Source organism: Molothrus ater, chromosome 17 (genome assembly GCF_012460135.2).
Source record: "Molothrus ater isolate BHLD 08-10-18 breed brown headed cowbird chromosome 17, BPBGC_Mater_1.1, whole genome shotgun sequence".
In the NCBI taxonomy this organism is placed as follows: Eukaryota; Metazoa; Chordata; class Aves; order Passeriformes; family Icteridae; genus Molothrus; species Molothrus ater.
Window position 1 is genome coordinate 11,470,610 of NC_050494.2, and position 25,600 is coordinate 11,496,209.

General features: G+C 38.0%; 1 protein-coding gene across 1 annotated transcript; it reads left to right on the plus strand.

The window, feature by feature from the left end:
* Positions 1-1,336: 1,336 nt before the first annotated feature.
* On the plus strand, positions 1,337-24,106 carry SYCP2 (synaptonemal complex protein 2). The gene is given in 48 exon segments (XM_036395650.1): positions 1,337-1,360; positions 1,999-2,139; positions 2,384-2,512; positions 3,756-3,860; positions 4,407-4,431; positions 5,102-5,155; positions 5,158-5,186; positions 6,029-6,117; positions 6,632-6,666; positions 7,268-7,410; positions 7,489-7,541; positions 7,757-7,802; positions 7,985-8,080; positions 8,436-8,496; positions 9,053-9,201; positions 10,010-10,084; positions 10,528-10,686; positions 11,399-11,498; positions 12,042-12,160; positions 13,033-13,093; positions 13,192-13,249; positions 13,450-13,505; positions 13,508-13,585; positions 13,890-13,987; positions 14,219-14,337; positions 14,567-14,597; positions 14,867-14,931; positions 15,022-15,079; positions 15,495-15,524; positions 15,766-15,821; positions 16,327-16,375; positions 16,492-16,666; positions 17,053-17,123; positions 17,497-17,676; positions 18,420-18,603; positions 19,014-19,255; positions 19,370-19,540; positions 19,665-19,829; positions 20,206-20,296; positions 20,813-20,914; positions 20,917-20,970; positions 21,268-21,395; positions 21,588-21,682; positions 21,764-21,863; positions 22,290-22,348; positions 22,666-22,744; positions 23,146-23,202; positions 23,540-24,106. Coding segments are annotated over 48 exon segments (4,413 nt in total). The 3' UTR covers positions 23,609-24,106.
* Positions 24,107-25,600: the final 1,494 nt, after the last annotated feature.

A 25,600-nucleotide genomic window follows, 5' to 3' on the forward strand; every position in this document is an offset into this window, starting at 1 on the left:
TTTGGCACTGTCGGATTCCATTTAAACACATTATCCAGTACTGCTGGATTCCATTTAAGCACATTATCCAGTGCACTGCTGGGTTCCACTTAAGCACATTATCCAGTTCTCTCTGCATAATAAACACCACAGACGTCAGTGGAAGCCCTTTGCCCGCAGCAGGTCTGTAACCGAGCGTGTCTTTGCACCTACTCGGGCAGTGAAAGCGTTTCTAAATTAAGCACAGGAATGGATTACACTGGTTTAGCCAGCCATGCCCAGTAATTTCTGTGTGTGCACGGAAATCAGCGCTAAACAGCGGCTGCAGACAAAGGCAACCCCGGTGCCGAGCAGCGCCCGCCGCGCTGAGGGCCCGCAGGGCCCGCCCCCCGCCGCTCGCCATTGGCCCGCGCCCGCGCTGCCGCGCGCTGATTGGCCGGCGGGGCCCGCGGGGCGCGGCCCGCGCTGAGGGCTCGCGGCTGAGGGCGGGCGGTGAGGCCGCGCCGGGGCCCGGAGGGCGGAGAAGGGAATTGCGATTCCTCCCCCTCAGGGCTGTGGGAGCGGGCCGGGACCCCAGAGCTGTGAGCTGCCAGCACGGGCCTCTGAGGAGCCCCGCTGCGTTCTTGTGTTGGAAAAAATCACCCCATGTTTGTTATTTCTGTCTTATTTAGTGCAGGAGTAGCTAGGCTGTGTTCCCAGTTGATTACTACAGAAGTAATTCCCTGTCTTTAATCATTATTTGTTCTGTCTGTGTAAATGTCTGGGATGGGGAGACCAAAACTGCACGTTGTTAACTGCACTTGATTTTGTTGGTGTAAAATAATTCATACAAAGCATGTACAGATTTGTTGCTTTTCTTAAATGTTCCACAAAAATTTTTTCCTGCTCTTGAGTATTAATACACTATTTTCCGAAACCTCTGTTACCCACATGTTGCTTTTAGCTGGTGACAATCACTTCAGAGCCCATCACTGTATGTATAATCCAGAAGTCTTTTTGTGTCATTTATCGTATTTATGTTAAATGATTTAATTCACCATTTTATGGTGAGGCCTGTATGCAGTTTTGCTGTTAACTCACCTGTCCTGAATAACCTGGCATTGACCTTCTGTGCTCTGTCCTTGCTGGGAAATCCTGAGGGTTTCCAGCCATGAAACTGATCGTTCCTTCCTCTCCTTTGCTTTAAACAATGGTTTATCCACGCAAGAAACTTTCCCAGCTGCTTAAATAGCATTTATACACTGACAAACTTTGGAGTTTATAATGTATTTTGACTGATTCCCAATGTGTTTGTAAAACCTCTTTAAAAGTGTGATGATTGTTCCCTTTTATGCAGCTGAGTTGGTGAACTGCAAAAATGCTAGCCAGGAGTGAGATGCAGGTACGTGCTGATGGAGCAGGATATGAGCATTGATTGTTTTAATTACTAGCATTTGATTGTAAGGAAAGTCTTCAGTGTGGCAGTGCAGTGTGAGTAGGAAGAAATTTTCTTTTGATGTGACTTGGTGCAAAGCAGCTGGGTGGAAAGCAAGAGGAACTGGGAATTGCTACTGATGAAAATAAATCATATGCATTCAGCAGAGATTAATCAACTGAGGTGATACTTAAGATCAAAATGTTGAAATCCAGTTGTAATTGAAAGAATTTTAGAAAGAATAAAGGGGCAAAATGGATAAGGTAACTCAGAAGTGTAAAATACACCAAGTAAGGGGCATTGATACAACAAACACTTCTGTAGGAATTTAGCTGTAATATGAGGAAACTAAAACCAGTTAAAGCAAATAATTAAAATCTCAGTGCATAAGTATTTGCAAGATTTACATAACATAACAGATAGGGTGCTCTGTTCTTAAGGTTTTACGTATTTTTCTTAAGGTTTTACGTATTTTGTGAATCAGAACTTTTGTTTCAAGTGCAGCAGGTGATTGTGTAAAACTTGCATCAAATCTGTGCTAATTAGATGTTTTATATCAGTGTTAAGCATACAGTAATGCAGTTACTTTGGTATATTGTTTACAGCTTGAAAAGTTAATTGATGAAGCTGCAGGGAAGAAGGATCTCCAATCTTTAGAGCAATTTCTGGCCATGGAAGAATGTGAAAATGTCTCTCACAAATGCAGCAAACAGTTTGTCAACAAATTGGATAAGCTTCTGTGTTGGGTAATGTAATCATTGCATCAAAATCATCTGCACCATCTTTGGAAGAGGGTGGAAAAGATTTTTTTCATTTGCCTTGATTGACACTAGCAGTTGATTTAAGAACCAAAAATAAATTTTATGAATGAAATCTCTCCTTCAAGCTGCAGTTAAGGTGGCTTTTGAGAACAAAAAAGGCATCAGTTTAATTAAATACAGGTTCTTGTGGGACTTCAGACTAAAGCTTATGTTGTAATTTTGATTTCAGGCACTTGACAAACAAGAAGTCAAAAGCATTTCTACTTTACTAAATGCTATTCAGAAGTGTGGGAAGAAGATGAGCATAGCAGGAGAAGATGGGCTCACAGCAATGATAAAACACGGCCTTGTTGGAAGGATAAGTAAAACCATAAAGCACCTGTGAACTCCTCAATAAATAAATAAACATGGATAAAGTGCATGAGCAATGCTTCAGTGCTGGGCAGCTCAGGGTTTGATTTGGTCCTTGATTGAGTCAGAATTAAGAGATTCCCATAACTCTGCAACAAATATTGTTCATATTTGAATGCTTTTTGTCATGTAACCCCTTATAAAGGGATGCTGCTCTCTCCCAGTGAGGGTTTTGCAAATCGTGCAGCATATAATTAATTTAGATATGCTTACAGCATATAATTAATTTAGATATGCTTAGAGCAGCTGAAACAAGATGTATTTTCATGTGCTTTGTTATATTGCTTTTGACTCAGGAATTAGAATTTCCTGGTGCCATGGGGTTTCTCTAAATTTATTTTTTTTTGTTAATTCACACAGCAGTCATTTTGTACCTGCTCTTTCAAAAGATTTTAGTGATTTTCTAATTGTTTGGTATTATTTTAACCTGCATGTTAGGTGCATTAATAATTTGTAACTCAGCAAAAACTGAACAGACCCCACTTCCTTTCTGCTTTCCCCAGAGATTTCACTGGAGAGAATTAATGGCAAAATCAGATGAGAGTTACTCAATTGCCTTCTCAACTGCTTTAATAATAAGCAAATAATAAAGAAACAAAATAATAATAATAATAATAATAATAATAATAATAATAATAATAATAATAATAATAAACCTGCAAATAAGAAACAACTGTTGAACAACTTCTGTTCCAATTGAAACTAATGTAATTTATTGAAAATGAGGTTGTTTTAGTAACATAAATACCATTTAAAGTCATCTAGAACTCATCTTCTCTTGGTTTGAGTTACTGAAGCCTGTTGCTTTCTTCAGTGTCATGAAATACATTACAAGGGCCCAAAATAATAAACAAAATTTAATAACAAACAAAACCAGGGTAATAACTTTATGCTTGCATTCATCAAACAACACACTTCCATTCAGCCATTACCAATTTTCAGCTGCTTTTTCTGTGGAGGCAGGTGTCAAAGCAGATCTCCAGTTTTTGTGCTAAAAAGTCCTTAAAACCACCTGATTTTGTTTGGCCTGAGTGGAGAATTTCAGTCTGGGGCTAACATCTGCTCAGCAGAGTGGGGCTGCTGTTGTTCTTTTAATAATTTCAGAGTTTGTGTAGTTTTACTGAAGTAGAATACAAACCATTGTCCTGTTCCAGGCTATTAAAATAGATTCACCTTTGTTTTCCCTTTACATGGTCAATTGGTTTGAAAAGTTAAAAGGAATTTTGGTCCTCAGAGGAGATGAAAAGAATGAAATGATTACAACTCTGGCTGAGGATTTCTTCATCACGTTGCTGGTAAAAATACATTGATAATAAAATTTGTCAAAGTAATTGTTACTAGTTTAGCAGTAAAAGGACCCTAAATATGTTTCTGTTTAATATCTTCCTCAAGTTAGCATTACAATGACTTCTGAAATAGATTATAAATCATTTTGGTTAAACAGTTTGCTGTAGTCATACTAATTTCTGTTCTTGGCTGGCATCATGAAATAAAAAAAACAGTAACACTGAATGCTGAATTAACAAAAAAAACTTCAATCTTTATTAAATTTTGATTACACCCATTATTGGGATGCTAATCCAGTTTATAAGATCTCTTTGAGTTTTCTTCTCTCCATGAAAATTGTTGTCATTGGTGAAATAATTTCAGTAAATTTAACTGAAATATAATTTTGGGAAAACACACTTGTTAGTAGGGATAATATCTTAGATTCTTTGTTAAGGACAAAATAATTTCAAAATCTGAAATACTTTTTGATTACTTTCTTCAGGTCCATGTTGCATAATTTTTTGTAATGCTGTAATATTTTCTTTATCAAAATGATTTTTTTTTAATTGCAGGTTGTGTGTGATAGCAGACCTGAAGGTGAGCTTAAAAAGCAGAAATGAGAGTTTAAAATGTCTTTTTCAGGACACACATAGGACCCCTTTTCTCATTCCCTAAGGCATCAGCTTTAGTTTGGGGTTTCTCTATGGACAGATTTCCTTGTCACTTTCTGTTGTCAATAATAAAACAAGCACAGTAAGTTCCAGAGATGGCAAATGAACTGAGTTGTTCCTACAATAAGTTTCTCCTAAGGTCCTGTCACAGCTCAGCACAGCCCAGTGATCCTTCCTTATGGCCCTTGTCCTTGGGAGTGTCACCCTGCCCTTCCCTTTCCGTGTGGCACTGGGGGCAAAGGCCCCACAGAGTGTTTGGTGTCATGGTCAGAGTGAAGGATTCATTTCCTTGGCCCTGGGGAGAGAAATTCCAGCACCTGAGCTGTGTCCCAGAGAGCTGAGTTATGGACTTGACCAATCACATGTAAAAAATTAATGATCTCCTGCCCAGGGGAATTACACAGTGATGCACAGGAATAGAAACATGGTTACTGTAAATTGAAGTAACTATTCTGTTTTGCATATCACTAATCCTTTATAAAAAGACAGACACGCTGTATTTAATTTCTAAATGAAAATGAATCCTTTCCCAAATGTTTATGAGGGGCACCCTAACAGACTCTTGACAACTCTTTGATTTCTTTCTTTCCTGTTAGGTAAAATGCAAATACTAGAAAACTTTGTTCTGAGAACGTGTTCCCTCATTACTGATGCAAGATTAATATTTATGTTCAGCAGGAGGTAAACATCCTTCTTTCTAAGCAGCAGTTTCCTGGTTAGTGTGTTAACAGATTTTGTGGAGAGAGTTCTTTAACTGTGCAGATGCTACAAAACAGAGAATATTGTAGTGCTCTAGGATCAGAGGGGTTGTATAATGTTTCTCTGGGAATGTTTGTTGTTGTTTATATGTTGGGGTGTTTCAGATTACTGACCTGTGGTTGTGGGGGCTTTTTGTTTGTTTGTTGGGGTTTTGTTAAGAGTCAATTCCAAAACAGTGATATGAAAGTTCTGGTGAGGAAGCTGTTTAAAAGCATAGGAAAAAATGAGCTCTGCAAGTGCTAGAAACAGGATTAAGGTTGTTGGTTGTTAATTCTTTAGTCACTTGCAGGAGATTTGCGTTCCTCCAGTACACTTTGAATTTCTTCTGTTTGTTTTAGTGACCTCGTGTTGTCAGGGGATTTTCCCCCTAAAGAAAGGGAATGTTACAAAAAAGTCTTTTGTAAAGGCTGCATCCCCAAAGGAAAGGTTTTTATGCTAATTTAAGGTACACTTTAGTTCAGCAATCAACTGCAGACAGAATTCTGGCTTTGGGAGATTTTCTGTATTTAAACCTGCAAATAAGAAACACCTGTTGAACAACTACTGTTCCCATTGAAACTAAAGTAATTGATTGAAATTGAGGTTGTTTTAGCATGATGAATACCATTTAAAATCATGTAAAATTTGTTATCTTTTCTTGTTTTGCAGTTACTTAAGCCTGTTGCTTTCTTCAGTGGTATGAAATACATTACAATACGTTAAAATAAGAATAACTCAAAGTTTAACAAACTTACTTTATATTCCCTTTTTTCCATTCTTCTTAGGTAATAAAAAAACTTAATTTATTGCTGGAGAAGATCCCTCGAGATTCCAAGAAAAAGATACTTTCTACAAAGGAGATGTTGCTTGTCATGTAACTGATCTTCAGTATAATTTTATAGCATTCCATCATTTGCAGAGTTGGGAGGTGGTTTTTACTCAGCTGTTGTGCAGATTGGTCCCTGTTTAACTCAACTTTTGCACTTGCTATGAATTCTCAGTGGTGATGGCTATGGACAGGTATTTTCATGGGTTACTCTCCATCAGAAGCCTGAATTTTCCTCTCTTTCCCAGTCTGAATCAGGCTTCTCCCCATCCCAGTTGTCATCCAATAATTAAACTCCTGTTTGTAAAGATGTGCTTTCACCACCAGAAGGCTGGGCTGTTTGCACTGGAAATCATTTTACAGCACTTCAGAAAAGCAAATAGAGTCAAAATTGTATCTGTCAGGTGATTCAGGTCCCCAAGCAGTGCTCCCAGAGGTATTTACCCCTTGGAAGTCTTAACAGAATCAGGGGTTTTTCTCATACTTGGAAAGTTTATTATAAACTTATTATTTGCCCTTGTGTTGCTGTCACATTTTGATGAAATGTTCCTTTGTTTGGCAGGAGTGAAATGGGGAGGACAATTTTGGATGCTGGAGGTGAGCATGGGACTTAATTTAGTACTGAGCTTCTTAATTTGATGCAGACCAGTTAAGAAAGCAGAGAAGGCATTTGGAAGCTGCAGAATGTTATGGTTAGGGTTATCTAATAATAAAAATCTAAGTACTGCATGAAAACAGTCTGCAACCTGGAATGTTTCTGTCTGTCCAGTGGATGGAAAACTCATGGAAGTTTTTGGTTTTCTAGAATTAAAGTTTTCAAATAGGAAAAATGATAAACCAGTCAATCTTTGAGGCTGGGGCTGTGGCCATGGGTAGTAGTACTGCAACTTCCCTCAGGGATCATTTTGGTATCCAGCAATTTCCCAGCTCAGAGAGATGAAAGTTGAGAACTTCTCTCTCTTGTTCAAACACCTGATGTCACTCTGACAGCCCTGGAAAGCTTGGTTCATTTTGAAAAATAACTTGTTTAGCCATTGTTATTCCCTTAGTTCTTTTTCTAATTATCCTTTATGGTTACATGTTTGGATCTAGTGGGATCTAGATTATGTTCAGCACTGCTTACCCCAGTTTCCTGATAACATTGTCCACCTCAGTAGTTATTTCAATCTGCTCCTGCTCTGAATTATCTTGGCTGCAGACTATGACACACAAGTGGCCATCACAGAAGCTCTGTGCAGAATGGTGTCAGAGAAGCAGAGGAGAGTTCTGGCCTCCCAGCTGTTTCCCATGGAGTTTGTGTCCAGTGCATTTAAAGGAATTAAAGATTCAGAGTTTGAGACAGTAAGTCACATGAGGAATATTTCCAGGGAGGGAAACTTCCATCTTACAATTCTATAAGAAATGTCTATGTTTTAATAGGATTGCAGAAAATTTCTCAACCAGGTGAATGGCATGCTTGGAGACAAAAGAAGGTAAAACTGATTTATTTTTTTATGCTAATGTATTTTCTCTTTTATGATTTTATGTTGTGATTAAATTTCATGTTACCTCCTTGGGGTAAAAATCACTTTGCTGGGATCTCTAAGTCTCTAAAGCTTGTGCAAACAGAATCCATTTGCTATGTTCAGATCTGCAAAATTTATTTACAGCATTATAGAATACTTGAAAAAATATCCTTTTCTTACAGGGTTTTTACATTCCCATGTTTATCAGCAGCTCTTGATCAGTATGAGGTAAGGTTTTCTGCCTTCTAGTTAAGAAAAAATCGAGATAAAAATAAGAAAATTACCTTTTTTCAGAAGTATAAAATAGGCATGGACTGAAAGTTTGTCAGGGGTTCAGACCAACATGAGGCTTCTTAGCTGCTAGTAATCAGTGCTCTCTGCTCTGTTTGATCTTATTCTTTTTGTTTTAGCTGCAGATACCATTGGATGAAAACGTGGAAGAGTTTTGGATTGATTTCAACATTGGCAGCAGAAGTATTTCCTTCTATGTGGCAGCAGAGGATGCAGTAAGCTGAGTTTTGTCTCCCTCCAGGTTCTCCTGAGGCAGCAAATCCACATTCCTTGGAGTGTGTCAGATTTGATTTCCCCATGCTCACATGTGCATTCCACTGATGATGGGGCTAAAAAAAAAATCAGATTTGTTGATATTTAGATCAAATAATTTCACAGTAATGACTTCCAATGCTGTTTGGGAATAGTTTACCACGTGCACAGTGAGAAATAGTGAAGCAAGAGTTCCTGTCACTCTGTAACAGAGGTTTAAAAAGTTGGGAATTTGTCACTGGATGACTTTGATCACTGGATTTCTGTTAATTGTGATATAATACTTTTCTATCTTTCAAAATGTGTTTTTCATATAAGGACCAGCAGTGGGAAACAGTCATTATACAAGAAGAAGATGTCAGCATGTACAGCCTGGAAGGTATTTGAACTCAAAAATGGGACCTTTCATTGTATTCTAACTTGGATTTTCAATCTAATTTCAATTTGATTAACCTTAAAGTACTGACTTAATTCTAGCAAAGCAGAATTCTCACTTAGAATATTGTAGGAACTGTTTTTATCAGGGACAAAACTGCACTGCAGTCACATCTGCACTTTGGGTATGCTGGTATGATTTTAGGAAAATAATTTAATAATTATGTCTTAGAGTTATTTCAATACAAAATAAGGCATAAAACAATGGCAGGTAACAATATTCCTTTTGAACTTGTTAGAACAGTAAATACCTGTAATTTGTCTGCAGCTATAGTAAGTAACCTTCAAAGAAAATTCTCTTTAATAATATACAGAATAAGTATTTCTCAAATACAAACATTAGATTTTTTTTGTTAATAAAATTATTGTAGATTAGAGGGAATTAAATAAAATATTAATCTTAGTACCTGAACTGAAGAATGTGTCATGTGTTGCCAAAGATTATATGAGATGCTGTTTAATTGAAATGAAGCTGCTTTTCAAATTTTGTTTTTGTCCAGAAAAAGATTCAAAGAAATTATTAACAATAGATCTAAAAAGCCCAATGAGTGTGGGTGCTCTTGAAGGAGAGAAATTTCTTTTCTGTTTTGATTCTATCTTGGAAATCAAAGATGTGATCATAAAGGTCTATGGATTTCATAAGTGTAAGGTAAGATTTAAACACCTTTTTGAATAGTTTTCAATTGATTCAAACTCAATGTCTCGTTGCCATTTAAAAGTTCCAGCTGTGATTATTGGAATCTCTCCATACCAAGAGTTTCTCATTAACATCACTGCTACAGAACTCACCATGTGCTGAGCTTTGGGAAAGGTGCTTCATAAGGACAAGAGGAAATGGCCTCAAGCTGCAGCAGGGGAGGCTTTGGTTGGATTTTAGGAAATTCTTTCCACTGGAGGGGTTGTCAAGGCCTGGCCCAGGCTGCCAGAGCAGTGGTGGAGTCCCCATCCCTGGGGTTGTTTAAGACACACAAGGATGTGGCACCTGGGGACATGGGTTAGTGCTGGGCTCAAGTGCTGGACTCAAGCACCTGAAATGGTTCTTTCATTCCAACATTGGAAATGAATTGCAACAAAAACTTCCAGGCTGGAAAGAGAACACCATACCTTAATGTCAAATTGTGCATATTTACTTTTCCAGAAACACAGCCTGGTTGCTTACAAATCCTTCCAGAAATGATTCATGAGCTGTCTTGTTTTGCACTGCAAGTAACACTCATGAATTTACTCATTTAGTAAAACATTTCTAACAAGCCACACCTTACACCTTTCTGCTTCCAACAAACTGCTCTGTCCTGAAGTCTGACTGAGGAGCTCCTGAGGGATGAAACTGCTGTGAATTTGTGCAGTCTGTTTTCCTCTGTAGTCTGATTCCAGACACTTACAGGTCTCTCACTTAAGTATTTTGTTTCTTGTTTAAAAAAAGAGCCAAGTGTCTGTTTTGACAAATCCCTTTGCAGGATTTCAGCAAGAAGCAGTCTGCATCAGTAGCCAAAACAACTGTCCACATTGTCTTTGATGAAAGTGGATCACAGGTATTCTGCCTCAGTGTGCTGAGATGGTTTCTTGGGGTTGTTCAATTAGTCTGATTATTCATCATTTATAAACAGTAAAAACAAGGACTTTAAAATATTAATAAGTACAGATAAGTGTAAAGCCAGGCAACTGGTGTCTAGTATGTATGTATTGGTTTTTTGGGGAGATACTAATATCCAAATCATAGAATAAAACATAAATATGCACAGGGCAAGTTCTTTTATGTGCATTGTTACTTGAAAAGCCATCCTTGTAACAAAAATAGCAATTAGGTTGGAAGTTTTTCAAACTAAAAGTCTGTAACCTGTTAAGTTTAACAGAATCTCCAGTGGGGGATGTGTTACTTGGGGTAAAGAAGATGCTATGTGTGTTTGTATAAAAATAAAACATTATAAAATCCAAATATTGTACACAAATTAAAAGAAATTAAAACACTCTATAGGTAATGGTACCAGAAAGTCAGTTGTCACCAGGATTCAAAGAAAAATCTGGAGAGGAGAAGGAGAAACTCAGTAAATACAAAGCTCAGCAATCTCCTGGAAGCTTGAGGACTCAGAGTAAAAGTAACAGTCAAGAAAAACTCCAAGGTGTTTCCTCCAAGGTAAATTGGGTTGTCAAAAAAAAGAGGAGTAGGGAGAAAATGCATGTCAGTATAAATATTTGTAGTATTTAATAGTCTAAACACCTTCTTATTTGACACTTGCAATATAGTCAGTACTGTAATAAAAGTTGGATTGTCTTTCTCGTGACTTGATACTAAGCTAGAAAAATCTTTTGCTAAAAAATTTGTTGGTATTTTGAAACTACAGTAACGTGACAGAAATAAAAAGGAATTGTTAATGATCTCTAGACCATGATGCTCTGAGAATTCTCTTTAAAGAGAAGTTTTTGAGGATATGCTCAGATGTCCCAGTATGGAAAAGTCAAGGATGGCCTCAAGTATGTAGCCCTGCTGGAGAGGGGCTACAAACTGAAACAGTTACTGTGTCTTCCTGTGCAATAGTGGGTGTTCAGAAACCAGTTTGTGCTTAGATGGTAGCTCTGCAGAATCTCCAGGGAATCCCTTGGTGCACAAGGGATAGGATTTGCCAATACTTCACTGAATTAATTTAGAAAACAAAACCCACAAATCTCAGTTTAAAAATATTTTGTAGAAATATAATTGCATAAAAATCACATTGCCTTGATGCCTGCAGCAGCAGCAATTGACACTCCAAAAATGGACAAGAGACTCTTGGTAATAAAAGTTCTGAATTCTTGTGCTGTCATCCTTAAATCAGTGTATTATGGTCAAGTTCTTTGTGTTCCCCAAGATAACTCCATCCCATAAAAGGAAAGTGTCTGAAGCATCTGTGTGTGTTCCTGGAACTACCAGTGTGTCCACAAGGAGCTCACTCTTTTTTGTCAGCACATGTAAGTTTGCTGGTGCTTTCAGGGTAAAAATACACTGGGAGTGGTCTTTGAAACTCAGGCATGAACTGTGATCCTTGGCACAGCTGGAAATGAAAAGGAGAAAGATAAAATCTCCTGAGCAGATGAAACGTTGAAGGGTCCCTTGCTCCTGGTCCATAGACAGGGTGTGGGACAGGGGGAAGCTGCCTTCCCAACAGCCCAGGGCCACCTGGCACCTCTGCTGCTGCTGGCAGGTGCTGGAGCCTGCTGAAAACTCAGTAAAAATATATTACACTGAAGCCTTTAAATAGAAACCAACTATTTTCTACCAGATCCAGCCTGTAACAAGCTTTGCTTCTGCCTCCAGACATCCATAATCAGTGGGCTCTTAATCTCCACATAACAGAGTTGGAATAAATGGAATTATTAAAGGTCCAGAAGGGGATGGTATCAAAACTAACCAGTTTTGTTGGAGTTTGTGGAATAGCTGTGATAGTGAGCAAAACTCTTCCTTTTGTAAGGGGAGAACTGATGGAGTTCTAACACATCTCTGTTTTGTTTCAGCCACTCCTTTCAAAGGGAGATGTAAATTGCCTTTGGAAATGACCAGCTCTACTAACAGGTCTGACAATGATGCAATAAATGAGAGCAGAACAAAGAATTTCTATCAGGAACCTCCTGGAGTACGCATGTCCTCTGTAGCTAAGTCCTTTTCTTAGAATAACATTCATTTCTATTCTAATTTGATCCTAAATCATACTTTAAAGAGCTAGAGTTTTACAGGAAGCAAGTCACTTTTAGAAAATCATATGTTTTACTTTATTGCATTATATTTTCTTGCCCTCAGAAATTCAGGTTTAACATGTTTGAAGTCAGACTGAACTCTAACAAAATTAGGCCCAATTTGCATTCACTCATCAGTCCTGACCCCAGAATTAACTTCCTATTTCTGGAACCTCAGTTCTTCCTTTGTGTATAACAGGAGAAAGGTGCATGCAATAATTTCTAGTTGGTTATGCAGTAGTGAAATAGTCCTAAAACACAGAATATATTCAGCTGTGCTTGTGAAATGGTCTTCAGCTTGCAGCATTTCAAGCATTGATTTTTTTAGTGCATTTTTGATCAGGCATTCACTACTATGAATCAAGAACACATAAATGTTGTAAATGTCTGCCTTGCTCAGATTCAGGCCAAGCCCCAGACTATGGGACTCTGAAGCATTTTTGATACAGCCATGCTTTGAAAAGGGCTTTCATGTACAGAATGTTTTCTTTAGAGCATTTCTTTGGCTTTTATGGGCTGGAAGTGGCAGTGTTACTTACTGTGCTTTTAGAGTGGGCAGAGATGCACAGCAGACAATGAATTCTGTGAAACAGACCACATTAGGAAGTCAGATACCAGGAATGAGGCAAAAATACAAGGGAAGGTACGGGAACAGCACTTCCATGAAGTGAGAACAAGAAAGTAGTGTTTTATTAGAGAAAGCACAAGTTTATGAGGTTGTATTGCTGATGGTCCTGCACTAATATTTCCTTTTGGGTGTCATTCGCTGTAGCAAATGCGTTCTGAAGAAGTCTTAAAAAGGGTACAAGAGACCACAGAAAAGCAAACTTTAGGCAAGTAATTTTACAAGCATTGCTAGTCCTTACTTTTGTAATTATTTTAATTTTTTCTTTTGCCATAATAATTGACACCAAATTAATGTCTCATTTAGATGAAGTGTTAGATATTGTTCCTGATTCTCAGCCAGTTGGGAGAAGCAACAAACCTTTGTAAGTACTAGAAAAGAATTCCAAGTCATTGTTGTCACTCACTTTGAAGGGAGAATTTTCAAGCATTACCAGAATTGACGTTTTGTTGCAATGTAAAATGCTTTGACATCTCTAAGATATAATCATTTTCCTATTTATGATACACTTTTATTGTAATTAAGACTCAAGTTCTGACAGTAGGATGGTGTTGTCCTTGTTAGGCTGCCTGGTCTTTTGGAGACTTCTTTTGATAAAACTGAAACATGGAAAAAAAGAACATTCCTCTTCCTGAGAAGAATGTAACAACTGGGGACAAGCAGAAGGCAAATCTGTCACTGGCACGTGCATCCCATCCAGGTGAGGGTCACACTTGGTCAACAGCTGCTCTCAAAACTAGATTCAGAGAAATTAACTGGCAGTGATGATTGTTTTTCCCTTTATTACTATTGGTAGTCAAAGAGCTGTAAAACAAAAAGCATTTATTCAGCTTTTTGAAGTACCTCTCCAAATAAACAAATGAAAAAAACAGAACCGAGCAAACTAAATTGATACCATCCTCAGTGGAGAGTCAGAGTGTTGATCATTGGGAACAGAAACTTAAATACAGAAGGGAAAAATCCTGAAACTACCACTGAACCATGGTTTAAAACATTTCTTTCAGCCAGAGTGTCTGACACATCTTTGCCTTCTGATCTTGCACAAGAGGACCTTGATGTTCTCCTCAGAAAAGAGACTGCAAATCCAAAACAGTCAAAGACAGTGAGAGTTTCTTACCTTTGTTTCTTTCAAATGCATTTAAGAGAATTGTCCAATTTTCAGTGTTTCAAAACTGCTGGGTTTATTGTCATGCAAGGGAAAATGGTTTTCAAATGAATGCAATTTAATCCATTAAGAGACATTTAATGAAGTTTAGGGGGTTCTTAGGAACCTGAAGTTCTGTTTGCAGCTTTGTTCTTCTGTTGAAAGTTGAGTGTTAAACTGTTTTTACAGAAAGCAAAGTCTAAAGAAATGGCAGATGCAGCCAAATCACTGATCAGTAAAATCAGTGACAGATACAGAGACAAGAGTGATGAGAAGAGCAAAGCAAGAGATTCCCTGGGCTTTAACAGGTACAATCTGAACCTTTTGTGCTGTTTTTGTGTGCCTCTGGCTGTTTCTGTGATGTACCCATGAATGCTAATAAATGAAAGGGGCTGGGCTCTTTTAATCCATCTTTTAATTGATGTTGTATTTAAATGCATGAATAAATTTACTGGGTTTGATGGGGTTTTTTAATATAGGCAGTTTCTGATGCATATATTCTAATTAGCATTTAACAAAATGTATCTTTATTTTTAGGGCCCATTTAAATAAATCCTGGATCTCCAAGGTAACACATTAGAGCTTTTGTTGGAATTGTTTTTAATATGTACATAGATGGTGGAAGTCAATAGGTGTAAAGGGAAAGTTCATAAATACCATTGAATATTAAGTATCTGTAGATGTTAAGTATGCATTGACTGCAGGTATGTTTTGCCATATTGAGCTGTTGCTAATCAACCTGATTATCTTCATGATGAAGAAGTTGCTTTTTGAGATGACAGTGTCTATGAATGCACAGTCCAAATTTGACAGAGATAACTTTTCATTTATGGATAGGAAGAAGTTCAGGACAGGACCCTAAAAACTGCTTCTTTTCTCAATATAACTGCTGGCCATGTCCTGTAAGTAGTTACAACTACTGATTGCCCACACCTGATTCTGTGAAATTTTCATTAATTCAGTCACAAAATTGATCTCTGACTGTTTGACAGGGATGATGTCTACAACTTTAACATCAGCGGGTTTGATGAGCCGACAATCAAGCTTGGAGTAAGAAATAACTGAAATTTCTATTATGAATAGAATAGAAAGGAAATCAGTCAAATGTTGTACTGAAAGTATAATTAAGATCAGAAAATTCAAATTATATCAGTGAACTAAGTGGGGAGAAAGTTTGTCTTGTAAATACCTCCAGCATTCTCAAATACTGAACAATAGACTCTCTCTTAAGATTCTGGCCACTTCAGGCATGAGGTGTTTTTTCTGAATTAAGGAATTCAGGCATGATGATGTTTTTCCTGAATTAAAAATTAAACAGTGTATTAGGAGTATCATTATTTTAAATTATCCTGAAAATGTTATTGGCATCTTTCTAATCCCCATTTTAAAGACATATTTGTGCAGATGTTGGAGCAAAAAGAAAATATAATGATGATAAAAGATAGTTTTGCTTCTTGTGGCTCAGAGGAGTGAATTGGGGAAGGTTGTGAAGCAGGTGGGTGGGAGCTCTTGTATTGCTTTGAGATCCTGAAAGCTTCAGTCAGTTGCTGTTGGCTTTAACTGTCAGCTCTATTAAATAAATTCTAAGGTAGAAATTAATGACCCTTAATTGCTGAGTGTAATAACTAAGGAATAAAACCTCCTTAGCAGTTACTGGCAGGTGGCCTGTTTAATTTTGTACAGATTCTGTAACCATTGAAAATCTTCCTTTGTTTCTTCTCTGTTTGCATTTTTAGATCCAAGAATTGTGTGTGACTGAACTGAGTGTTCATACAGAGGCAAACAGAAAAGGGTAGGATGTTCTGTTTTGGTTGCTGATTATCCTGGAACAGCCTGCACTCTCCAGCAGGCAGTCACAATATTCCAGGGAGTGCTGCATGACAAGAATATCTTGGCTGGGTTGGTTTTTTAAGCAATAAACACTGCTGTGTTCTCCTAGGCTGTTCCTGGATGGTCCTTTGGGAAGGTGATAAAAAGCAAAGGATGTGTTCCATGAAGGAAATAGTTCTCCTCATGGAAAACTACAGGGAGAGAAAGTGCTGAATAGAGGGGGGTGGTTTTGGTTAATGATCCTCCTGGAAAGGGGGGTGTTGTTGCTGTGTACTCCTACTGATAATTGGGAAACAAACACAGCCTTTAGGGTTTAAGGTGCACAGGTAATCCCAAAATCATGTGGAAGCAAAAGTCTGTACCTTCGTTTGAATCCTTAATCCAGATATCATGGGAATAGTAAAAAGCTTGAGAACAACTATTTTAAAATGTATTGTGTAAAGATGGGTTTTATTTCTCTGATAAAGGAGCAAAACCATCAATAAATCCAGCACAGAAGGGAAGGCAGGAAAAAAGGTAAGGCTCAGATTTTTATGGATCAGCACAGCTTGTCCTCCTGCCTTTAAATTCCAGTTATGTAAGCAGGCTGTGTATAAAAATTAATAACTTAGGAACTTTTTTGGGTTTTGTAGACCAGAAACAATCGAGACAAGAAGCATCTCTTTAGTGACTCAGACACAGAAAACAGAGGGGATGACAGCAAGACAGAGATTAGCTGGCTGCAGGAATCCAAGAGGAAACCTAAAGCCCAGATAATTGATTACAGTAGAAGTAAAAAATCAGGGAGACCAATGACCACAGACAAAAGTAAGAATTATTTTTCATATTTCTGAGAAATGCTGCAGTAACTTGTCCACAGATAGAAAGTGCACAGCATGGCATGTGCTGTGTTGCAAATGTCATATATTTTTTTTTTGTCTTGTTTCCAAGCATAAAGAATTTTTAAGTTAGTTCTAATAATTTATAAAGATCAATTTACATAAATTCTGCATTTTAATGTAGAAAAGTGTGGAAGGCTGGGACAGGTACAAGTTATTGTCAATTAAAAAAATGTCTTTTTCAAAATAATGGGCTGAAAGCAGTTAATGAATCAAACAATTTGTGGGCATGAAAGTGATTCTGTTATTTTACAGCTGAAACTAATGTCAAACATTTGAGTATTTTCCTGATTTTTCAACCTTCTTGTATTGTAGCAGCAAAAAAATCCTTGGAACCTGCTTTCCACATGGAAAAAGCTAAAGGCAAAAATGCAACTAAGAAAAAGGTAACCGTGAATTGGTAGCTAGAATTTTAATATGGACTAAAAATCTCTTCATTCCCCCCAGAAACTGTTTTAAAATAATTTGTCATAAATATGTGACATTTCTCCCAGATCATTTGTTAAATATAGTTTATTTTTTCAAGTACTGTGTTCTTTTCATATAATATTTAGCTGGTTTTTCAGTCAGGAGTGAGTTAGAATGATTTTGTACATTGGGTGCTGGTTTTAGTAGACTGATGGTTGGATTCTCTGAGCTTTGGTAAAAAGCTTTTTAAACCTTTTTAATTTCAAGTAATCAAACCAAGTTATCTACCATTTTATCTTATGTATGTATTAATCATTCTTGTTAACTGAAGATGATTTTATTCTTCCAAAGAGTAACAAATGTAAACCCCAGAGTTCAAAAATGGATGAAATGCTGGTAAAATCCACCAGAGAAAAGCTCCCTCGAAGAGCAGCAGCAACAAAAAATTACAAAGAGCCTTCCAGTTCTGAGTCTGAGAGTGAAGAAAGGATTCCAACATGCACCTCCAAGGAGGAGAAATCCAAAATACAGGTGTGCAGCTCCACTTGATTATTAAAAACCCATTCCTGCCATGTTTTTCAAAGTAAACTCTGCCCTGCTTTGTACTTGGTACTCCTGTACTTTGCTTAAGTGCCCAACATAAGCAAATTGAAGTTAATTTAATTTTCTTTTAATATTTTTAACTTTTTTAATGGTAAGTATTGAGCTGCTAAGAAAATCAGTCCTGAATAATCTTCTTAGTCATAATAGATTTTGGATTCTATTTATGAGATTTGTTCTGCTGCAAAGAACTACTGTGTGCTGTATTTTGAAAATGTGACAATATTTTGAAAATGTCCTTAAATTGGGAGGGTTTAGTGAGCCAAATCTTGTTGAGTTGATGTGGTGCTGGTAATGCTGTGTCAATACATTTGCTGAATATCCAAATGGATTTTTAGCAAAGGGACACTGGTTGCTAAAACATTTTCATTGTTTTAGCATAACATGTCAATATATATGAAAAGGTTTATAAGCTTTATTCATTAAATCCTGAAACATCAGTGATTGCCTCCAGGAGTTAAGTAGCTCATAAGAACAGAAATTTGTGTTGAGTTAAAGAAAATCAGTGTTTATTAATGTTGGAAAACCTGATCTTGTTATGGATTTAGGTACTTCTGTTGGTGCTCCTTCTGCTTGATCAATGGTATATAGATAACAGACCTCTGTCTCTCTTTATCAGCTTCTATGGACACTGTGGTTACAAAGATGTTTGTATAACTTTTGTATTTTGATAGAAACATATGAATGGGCCAAACAAGGATTACAAGCAGCCAAAGGTACTGCAGGCTGTACCTGTGGAGCCAAAGAGAGTGGACAGCTATGTGCAGAAGGCACTGGCTGAATCCAGGAATTCTGCAGAGCAGAGGGAACTGGAAATGCCTTCAGCTGAGGACCCTGCCTCCCCTGAGACAATGAGATGTAGGTGTTTTCACTTCTAATTTCTAGCAGTACTGAGGTGGAGGTTAATTGAGGGTTATCACAGCAGTACAATTTAACATTTATTTCATGCTTTTAAAATGAGGTATCTCATAATTCCAGTTGTTGCACAGAATTTAAGGAGTTGTATTAATCTGTCACTAACACTTGTGTAGGTTGGTGCAGTTCTTTGAATCAGGGTAATACAGAAACACATTATATCAGTGTTAGAGCAAATCTGGTACTGCTGAAACTGTGGCAGAGGGAGAAAGGGGAAGGGTGGCAAGGCCTGTGCCAAATCCCACACATCTGAGACTTGGAAACTGCCAGGGCTGGAGCAGGGAGCAGTGTGGGGCTTTGCTGGCCCTGTGTATCCCCCCTCTGGTGCTGACAGTGCAGGAACTGTTCCCCAGGTGCTGAGAGGGTGTCAGGAGATGCCAGCCCAGAGCCCAGCTCCAGTGAGAGGTCACTTGGTCTGCAGGAGTCATCACCAGAGGACAGAGGAATGCTGAACTCTGAGAAAGGATCCTCTCCCAGTAATTTCTGTCCACAAAACAAGACTATGCAAAGCCTGGGTGTAACTGAATCCCCTGAGACAACAAAGTTGGCATTTGGAAGGAAAAGCTTCTCACCAGTTCTAACTGAAAAATCATTGGTAAGAGCATTAACCTTTCTCTAGAGTTGTTTTAACTGAAATTGTTCCATTTGGCTGCCAACTGTTTCTTGCTTCTTCTCTCAATAATGCTTGGGGTTTTTTGTTCATGTGCAGCTCAGCTTAACCACATATAAAACTGTCAGTGGCAAAAGTTCCAAGGGAGCTGTAGCAGAAATCTGTAACAATAATGAAGAGTCGAGTTTCCAACGTCGCATTTCAGACACTTTTTCTGTTAAAGGGAAGCTTCAGGATATCACTAAACCTATCCCCAAGAATAAGGAAGAGGTATGTTCCTGAATTCATTGCTCTTCAGAAGAGACCTGCAGCTTTTTGCTTTATCAGCTTACAAGTGATGATGTTTAAGGGACATCTCCTGTCAACAATGATTTCTTTTTCCCTCAATGTGTAGCTCAGTTTAACAGCATATAAAGCTGACAGTGGAAAACATGCCAAGGGAGCTGTGCTGGAAGCAGGGAGTAACAGTGAGGATTCAAGTCCCCAGTCTTGCTTTTCAGACATTTGTGCTAAAGGCAAGCTCCAGGACCCCACCAAAGCTCTCCCTAAAAGTAAAGAGGTGAGTTAGTGCACTCCTTGCTCTCCAGAACAGAGCTGCAGCTTGGCATCTCTGTTATCTCCTCTGCACGTGCTGAGGTTTAAGGGAAATGCATCTCAGTAGTTAACACAGATTTGGGGACTGCTAATAGTTAACTTTTAAATATTGGAGATAAATTAGATAATGGTTTATCATCTGGATACAGTGAAAGAATTATATCCCAACAAGATCACTTACAATACATATGTAAAAAAATATAACAGGGAGTCAATATTTTCTTAGTGACTTCCAATAAAAAATAATATTTTTTCACAACATAAATGTGAGTCTCTGATGGACACTTCTAAAAGCAATTTAATTTTGAAGCTAATAAATAAGTCAGTGACTTTTCTTTTAGGATTGTGTAGCACCATCCCCATTGTCTGCTTCCAGCAGGAGTAGAGTACAGCCTTGGATTAGAGAACCTTATTGCTCCATGAATGAGTCAGGTACAGACATGTAACTCAAAGCAAAAGACTTCCTATGTGTCTCCATAAGGGTTAAGAAAAATGTTTTATTTGGCATAATAATATGGCCAAAGTTTTTAAATCTTCCTATAGTTTATATATTTTCAGTACTATTCAGTTTCTTACTCTTTTTCTCATTGTCTCTGCTGTTTTAATTATCCCAAAAAACTAAACTCAGGCTCCAAAATGCAGCTTTAGTAAAGAGGTAGTTGTGCTCCAGATAAAAAGTTAGAGGTGTTCCTACTGATACTGGGAAAAAAAAATGGGGATAATGGTTTTATCAGAAAAAATCCCAGACTTGCTCATCAGTCAGAGCTCAGTTGAACACGCCCTCTATAAGTGTGATGGTTATTAATTCCTATATAATTCTCATGTTTTAAAGCCAAGATACATCCTCCTAGAGTTTGCATGCAATGTGTCAATAAAACCTTGTTTATCCTCCCATCTCATTGTTGTAAATAATGCTAAAATCCAGCATTGTTTCCATGTTTGTTGAAGGACCAAGTGTACCAACATTCCTCAAACGAACTTACCACAGTGCCACAGAAGGCAGCTCTGATGAGACAGAAACAAGCAAAGAGGAGGAAAAGAAAGGAAGGAGAGAAGTTTACAGCCCAAAAAATTATTTAAAACAGATGATGCTGCTACTTGCAGAGGTTGGTCATGGACTGACAGTGCAAAGTTTTAAAATAATGTGACAAATTCAAGGTTTAACAAGAAAATAGAATATCTATAAAAAGGCATTTTAAGTGTTAAAGCAAAGAATAAAAAATGCTAGATATTTAGAGACTGGATCCATATGAAAAGTCAGAAAATTGATATGCAAATAGCAACAGATTCTAATCTAATTGATGACATTAATTTATGTAGAACAAAAGCTGTCCTAGGCCCTGTGCTAACTTCAGACTGGGGACTTTATAATACTGAATTTGACATTTTTTTGTTCTCTTCAGTGTCTGAAAGTGTCTCCACTCAATCTGCAAATGACCTGTCTGGTTTGGATGCAGAATTCTGGAAGCCTGATTGCTCAACCATCAGCATTTGTCAGCAGCTCCAGAAAGAATTTACCAAGAAAATTGAGGCAAGACCCTTCATGTGCACCACTTGGGGAGTACATGAGCACATGGGCGACAGCTTGGCTTGCACCACACCATTACATTTTTAAAGGGGGTTTGTTGTGATAATAGGCAGTTACAGTACTGAATATTACAGTTTTTTGGGGTTTTTTCTAAAGTGCAAATAATCTGAATTTGACGTTAAAACACCCTCTTAGAACCGCTCCCGGAAAATGGACAATTTCAATAAGCAAACCCTGAGAGCTGCCCATCAGCATTTGGCCACCATGAGTTACCAACTCCATGAATGCAGGTCAGTAATGGCAGATTTCTGTTACAACATCCTTAAAATGCAGGGAATACCTTCTGCAAGTAACCTGGTTTGTTTTGGTAGGATCAGGCAGCTGGACAAGTTCCATTTTACTCTCACTGAGGAGCTGGAGAAATTTGAAAATGACTCTCAGTCCCTGAAAATCATGGAAAAAGAATTCTCGGTTTGTATTTCAGTTGTTTTGCTCATGGGTAAAAGGGAATTCTTTGGAATCTGTAGATCATTCACATTATCTTTAATTTAGTATCATTAATGTTGATTTTTCAAAGCTCTTACGTTTTTGCTTCTAATTGGGTCAAATTTCAAGTAATGCCTTTGGGGTGTCAGGATGCTCGTGGAATCCCAAGGTCCCTCTGTATTTTCCTGCATGCATCCACTGTTTGAACTCCTGTATGTTTTTCCTCCTGCAATAAACTCCTACAAGTGCTTTAATGGGCTGGCTTTCTCCAGCTCCTGTGGGGGCTGTGTAACTCCTGCCCCTTCTGTGTTCAGCCTGTGGTTGTCATTTTGTTCATATTAGAAATCAATTACTTTTAGTTTGGAAAATCAGTTCCCATTGATTAATATCTCTTAATATTTTTCTTTCCAGACCTTTTGGAAAAAGCATTCCCACACTTTTAGTATGTACATAAAAAATGAGCAGCAGAGGTCAGTAGGGTTCAACTAATCCTGGGATGAGATTTCTGTTCTGTTCACTTGAGGGAGATCAGCACAACTTCTCTTCTCTCTGCAACTCCTTCCATAAAAGAGAGATGGTTGATGAGAAAATGAGATTAAAATGTTCATGTAATTATTCTCCAGTTAAACTTCCCCACATAGCTGAGGGACTGTTCCAGCAGTAACAATGATGGGGATATTAATCCATGCTTTAAATGCAAATAGACTCCCAACAATGGGATGTATTTGTGCTCTTTGTAGCAAGTTCTTATGTAGCAAAGCTGTTTAAACTGCCTTTATTTCTTCAGAATTCAGATTCTTAAAACTTCATTTGAAAAGAATATCTATCATTCTGTTGGCTGTGAAGAAAATGTTTTTACTTCAGAGGTATGGTGAACTTCTGTTTTGCTCATTGTGGTAATTCCTCAGTTGCACCCACAGATACCAGTATTGCCTTTTTTCCTGAAGATTTTATCCTCAGCATTATATTAATGTCCATAATATTTTTTTAGCTTTTGCCATAAATTTCACAATATTCAGTGTTTGTGCCTTGATTTCACCCATTGCAAGCTGTGTGCAGTTCTCAGGACTTATCCTGGATTCTATGACTTTGTTTACTGATGTTACTCATCCAAGAAAGAAAAAAATTTAAAAATTTAAAACATGCTTTTCCCTAGGGCAGGTGCATCTGCATCTCTTGGTTATGACACATTTAGGGACATCATTGTTTGCTTGAAAATGTGGTGGCACTTGAGAGCAGAGGAGGTACATTCAGTGTCTTTTTGTAGATGCATCTGCTGAAAGAAGACATAAAAGGACTCCAAGAGAAATTTCTAAAAGAAATGGTAAATAAATTTATCTTGTCTTTTTTTTTTTTTGCAGTTTGAACACTAAATTACTAAAATTTTGATTTCTAGTCCCCTATCAAAAATAATTAGTCAGAATGCAAATGTCACTGACTTTACTATATTTAAAACCTTACCTGAGGGATGGGAGCCACAGGGAGATGTGCATGGACTCGGTTAGTTTTGTCTTAATGATGAAAATTACCATATTTGATAGACTAAGCAGCATGTACAGTGCACCAGGATTGCAATACATGAAATAGAATCTGCCTTTTTTCAAAAGCATGTGATAAATACAGGGTGATAAAAGTGATAAATGTCAATTTGTTTTGTACAGCAAGAAGAGGAGCTGTGTAACGTTCGCCGGGGATTGCAGACCTTGTTTCAATCAAAGGCAGAATTCTGAAATGATTTTTCAGATTTCTTCCTGAAATTCAAGGTGAATATAAACACTTTTGTAATGGAAAATTTGGTAAATTTTTTTTTGGTCACACTCAAGGACACTACTGTAATGAAAGTATATTTACCTTACTAATATTAAAGTATGTGTGGATAAGACTTACCCACTCACCTGTGAGATTTGGAATTATTTTACTGAGTCTGCTAAAATGTCATATGCCATTTTATTTTTAGCACATACTACTTCTAAATAATTCTTTAACAATTTTTATAGGTTACTTAACTGACTTTCAGAGAAATCACTTTGAATTTCACTTTGAATCAATGTTTTGGGTCTGATCCAGAATACAAGCCAGGAATTATTTAGGGACCAAACCACCTGGTTTGATCTCAGTCCTGTTTGTCTGTGGTGTTAGACTTCAGTAGGATTTTCTGAGAGGACACTCTCAACACTTGTGTTGGAACTGTCTTGCAAATAGTTCTATTAAAGCAGTCAAGAAAAACAGATGCTGTCTCTTGGGTTTTTTACTCAATATCATTGTTATTTTGCTTTAAATCAGTAAGAAGTCAGATAAAGCTGCTGTGCAAATATTTTGGGTAAGAATTTTAAAGCCACAAGGCTGTTTTGTCTCTCTGGAAATAATTACACTGAAATTTCCAGTAATTTGGTCCATTCATCCCATATACAGCAGTGTACAAATGTTTTCTGAGCTTCTGGTTTTTGTGTGGTTTGGGGGTTTTTTGGAGCCTGTGCTCACTGTGATCTCCACTAGATGGACTCCTTGAGATGTTAAACTTTTCTTTCCACTGCTCTGATTGAATTTCATCTGAGTGAAACAGGACTTGTCTCTAAACTGTGCAAGGTTTTAAAAGTGCACTGCAAGGCCCAAATTCTTTCTTACAATGAGGCCACGTGGGAAAATTAATACTCCTGCCTTGTTTTTAGTTATGGACAGGCATTGTGCACTGCAGGCCTGTTTCCCACTGGGAGGAAGAGCAGCCTCCCTGAGCCAAATGTGCCCTCAGAGGTGTGGTCCCAAATTGCAGCAGGAATCCATGGCCCAGGGATGTCCAGACACCTCCCCAGCCCCCAGAGCAGGCAGTGCTGAGGGCCAGGGCTCAGGGGCTCTGGAAGTGTCACAGCTTGTGCCTCCCCAGGAGCAGAGCAGAGGCCAGGCTGGCTGAGGAAGGATCAGAGCATGGACAGGATGGAGCCACTCACAGCTACCTCAGGCTTCAGGTGCAGCAGTGACTCAGCTCAGGGGCAGTGTTTGGCATTTCAAACCTGCTCTAAGTTAGCCTTACTATAATTTTATTATGTTTTTCAACATAATTGTAATGTGTTTTGTATCATATTTACTGGCAGTGGAAGTGTGCATCCCTGCTAAACAGGACATACAGTACATGGGTTATTAGCCAAGTTTAGTTTGTAGTTAACAGTGGCTCATCTCAAACTGAAAATGCTTCTTCTGCTGAAGAAACCTTGCTCTCCTTTCTCTTTAGCCTTTGTATATTGCACCTGGACTGTCATTGTATTGCTGTTAAGAATTACTCCTGTATTATTAATAAAAAATGATAGATAGATGTATGTTAAAAAGGCTAGTTATGATGTTACATATTTCTGTGAAAAGCCAGCAAGTTAAAAAATCACAATAAAGAGGAAAAAACACATCTTTGGGTCAAGTGATGGGGTCATTCAGCTGATAGTCAATGAGACAAACATTAAAATGTTGACACCACCTCTCCCAGGAGTCCTGAGTTCCTTCCCCCCTTGCACTGCCACAGACTGTGTTGCACTGGGTGTCCTTACCTCCCATTGCTGCCTGGCAGTTCCTCCAGGAGCAGCTCCAGTTCCTGTGGTTCCATCCCCACTGGGACAGAGCTGTCCCTGTGTGGGGGCTCTTCCCCACCTCTCAGCAATTCACTAGTAGTCTATACAAGCACTTTGACAGACTGCATTTTATTATTTTCACACTTCATGGAGATCATCTCAATGAAG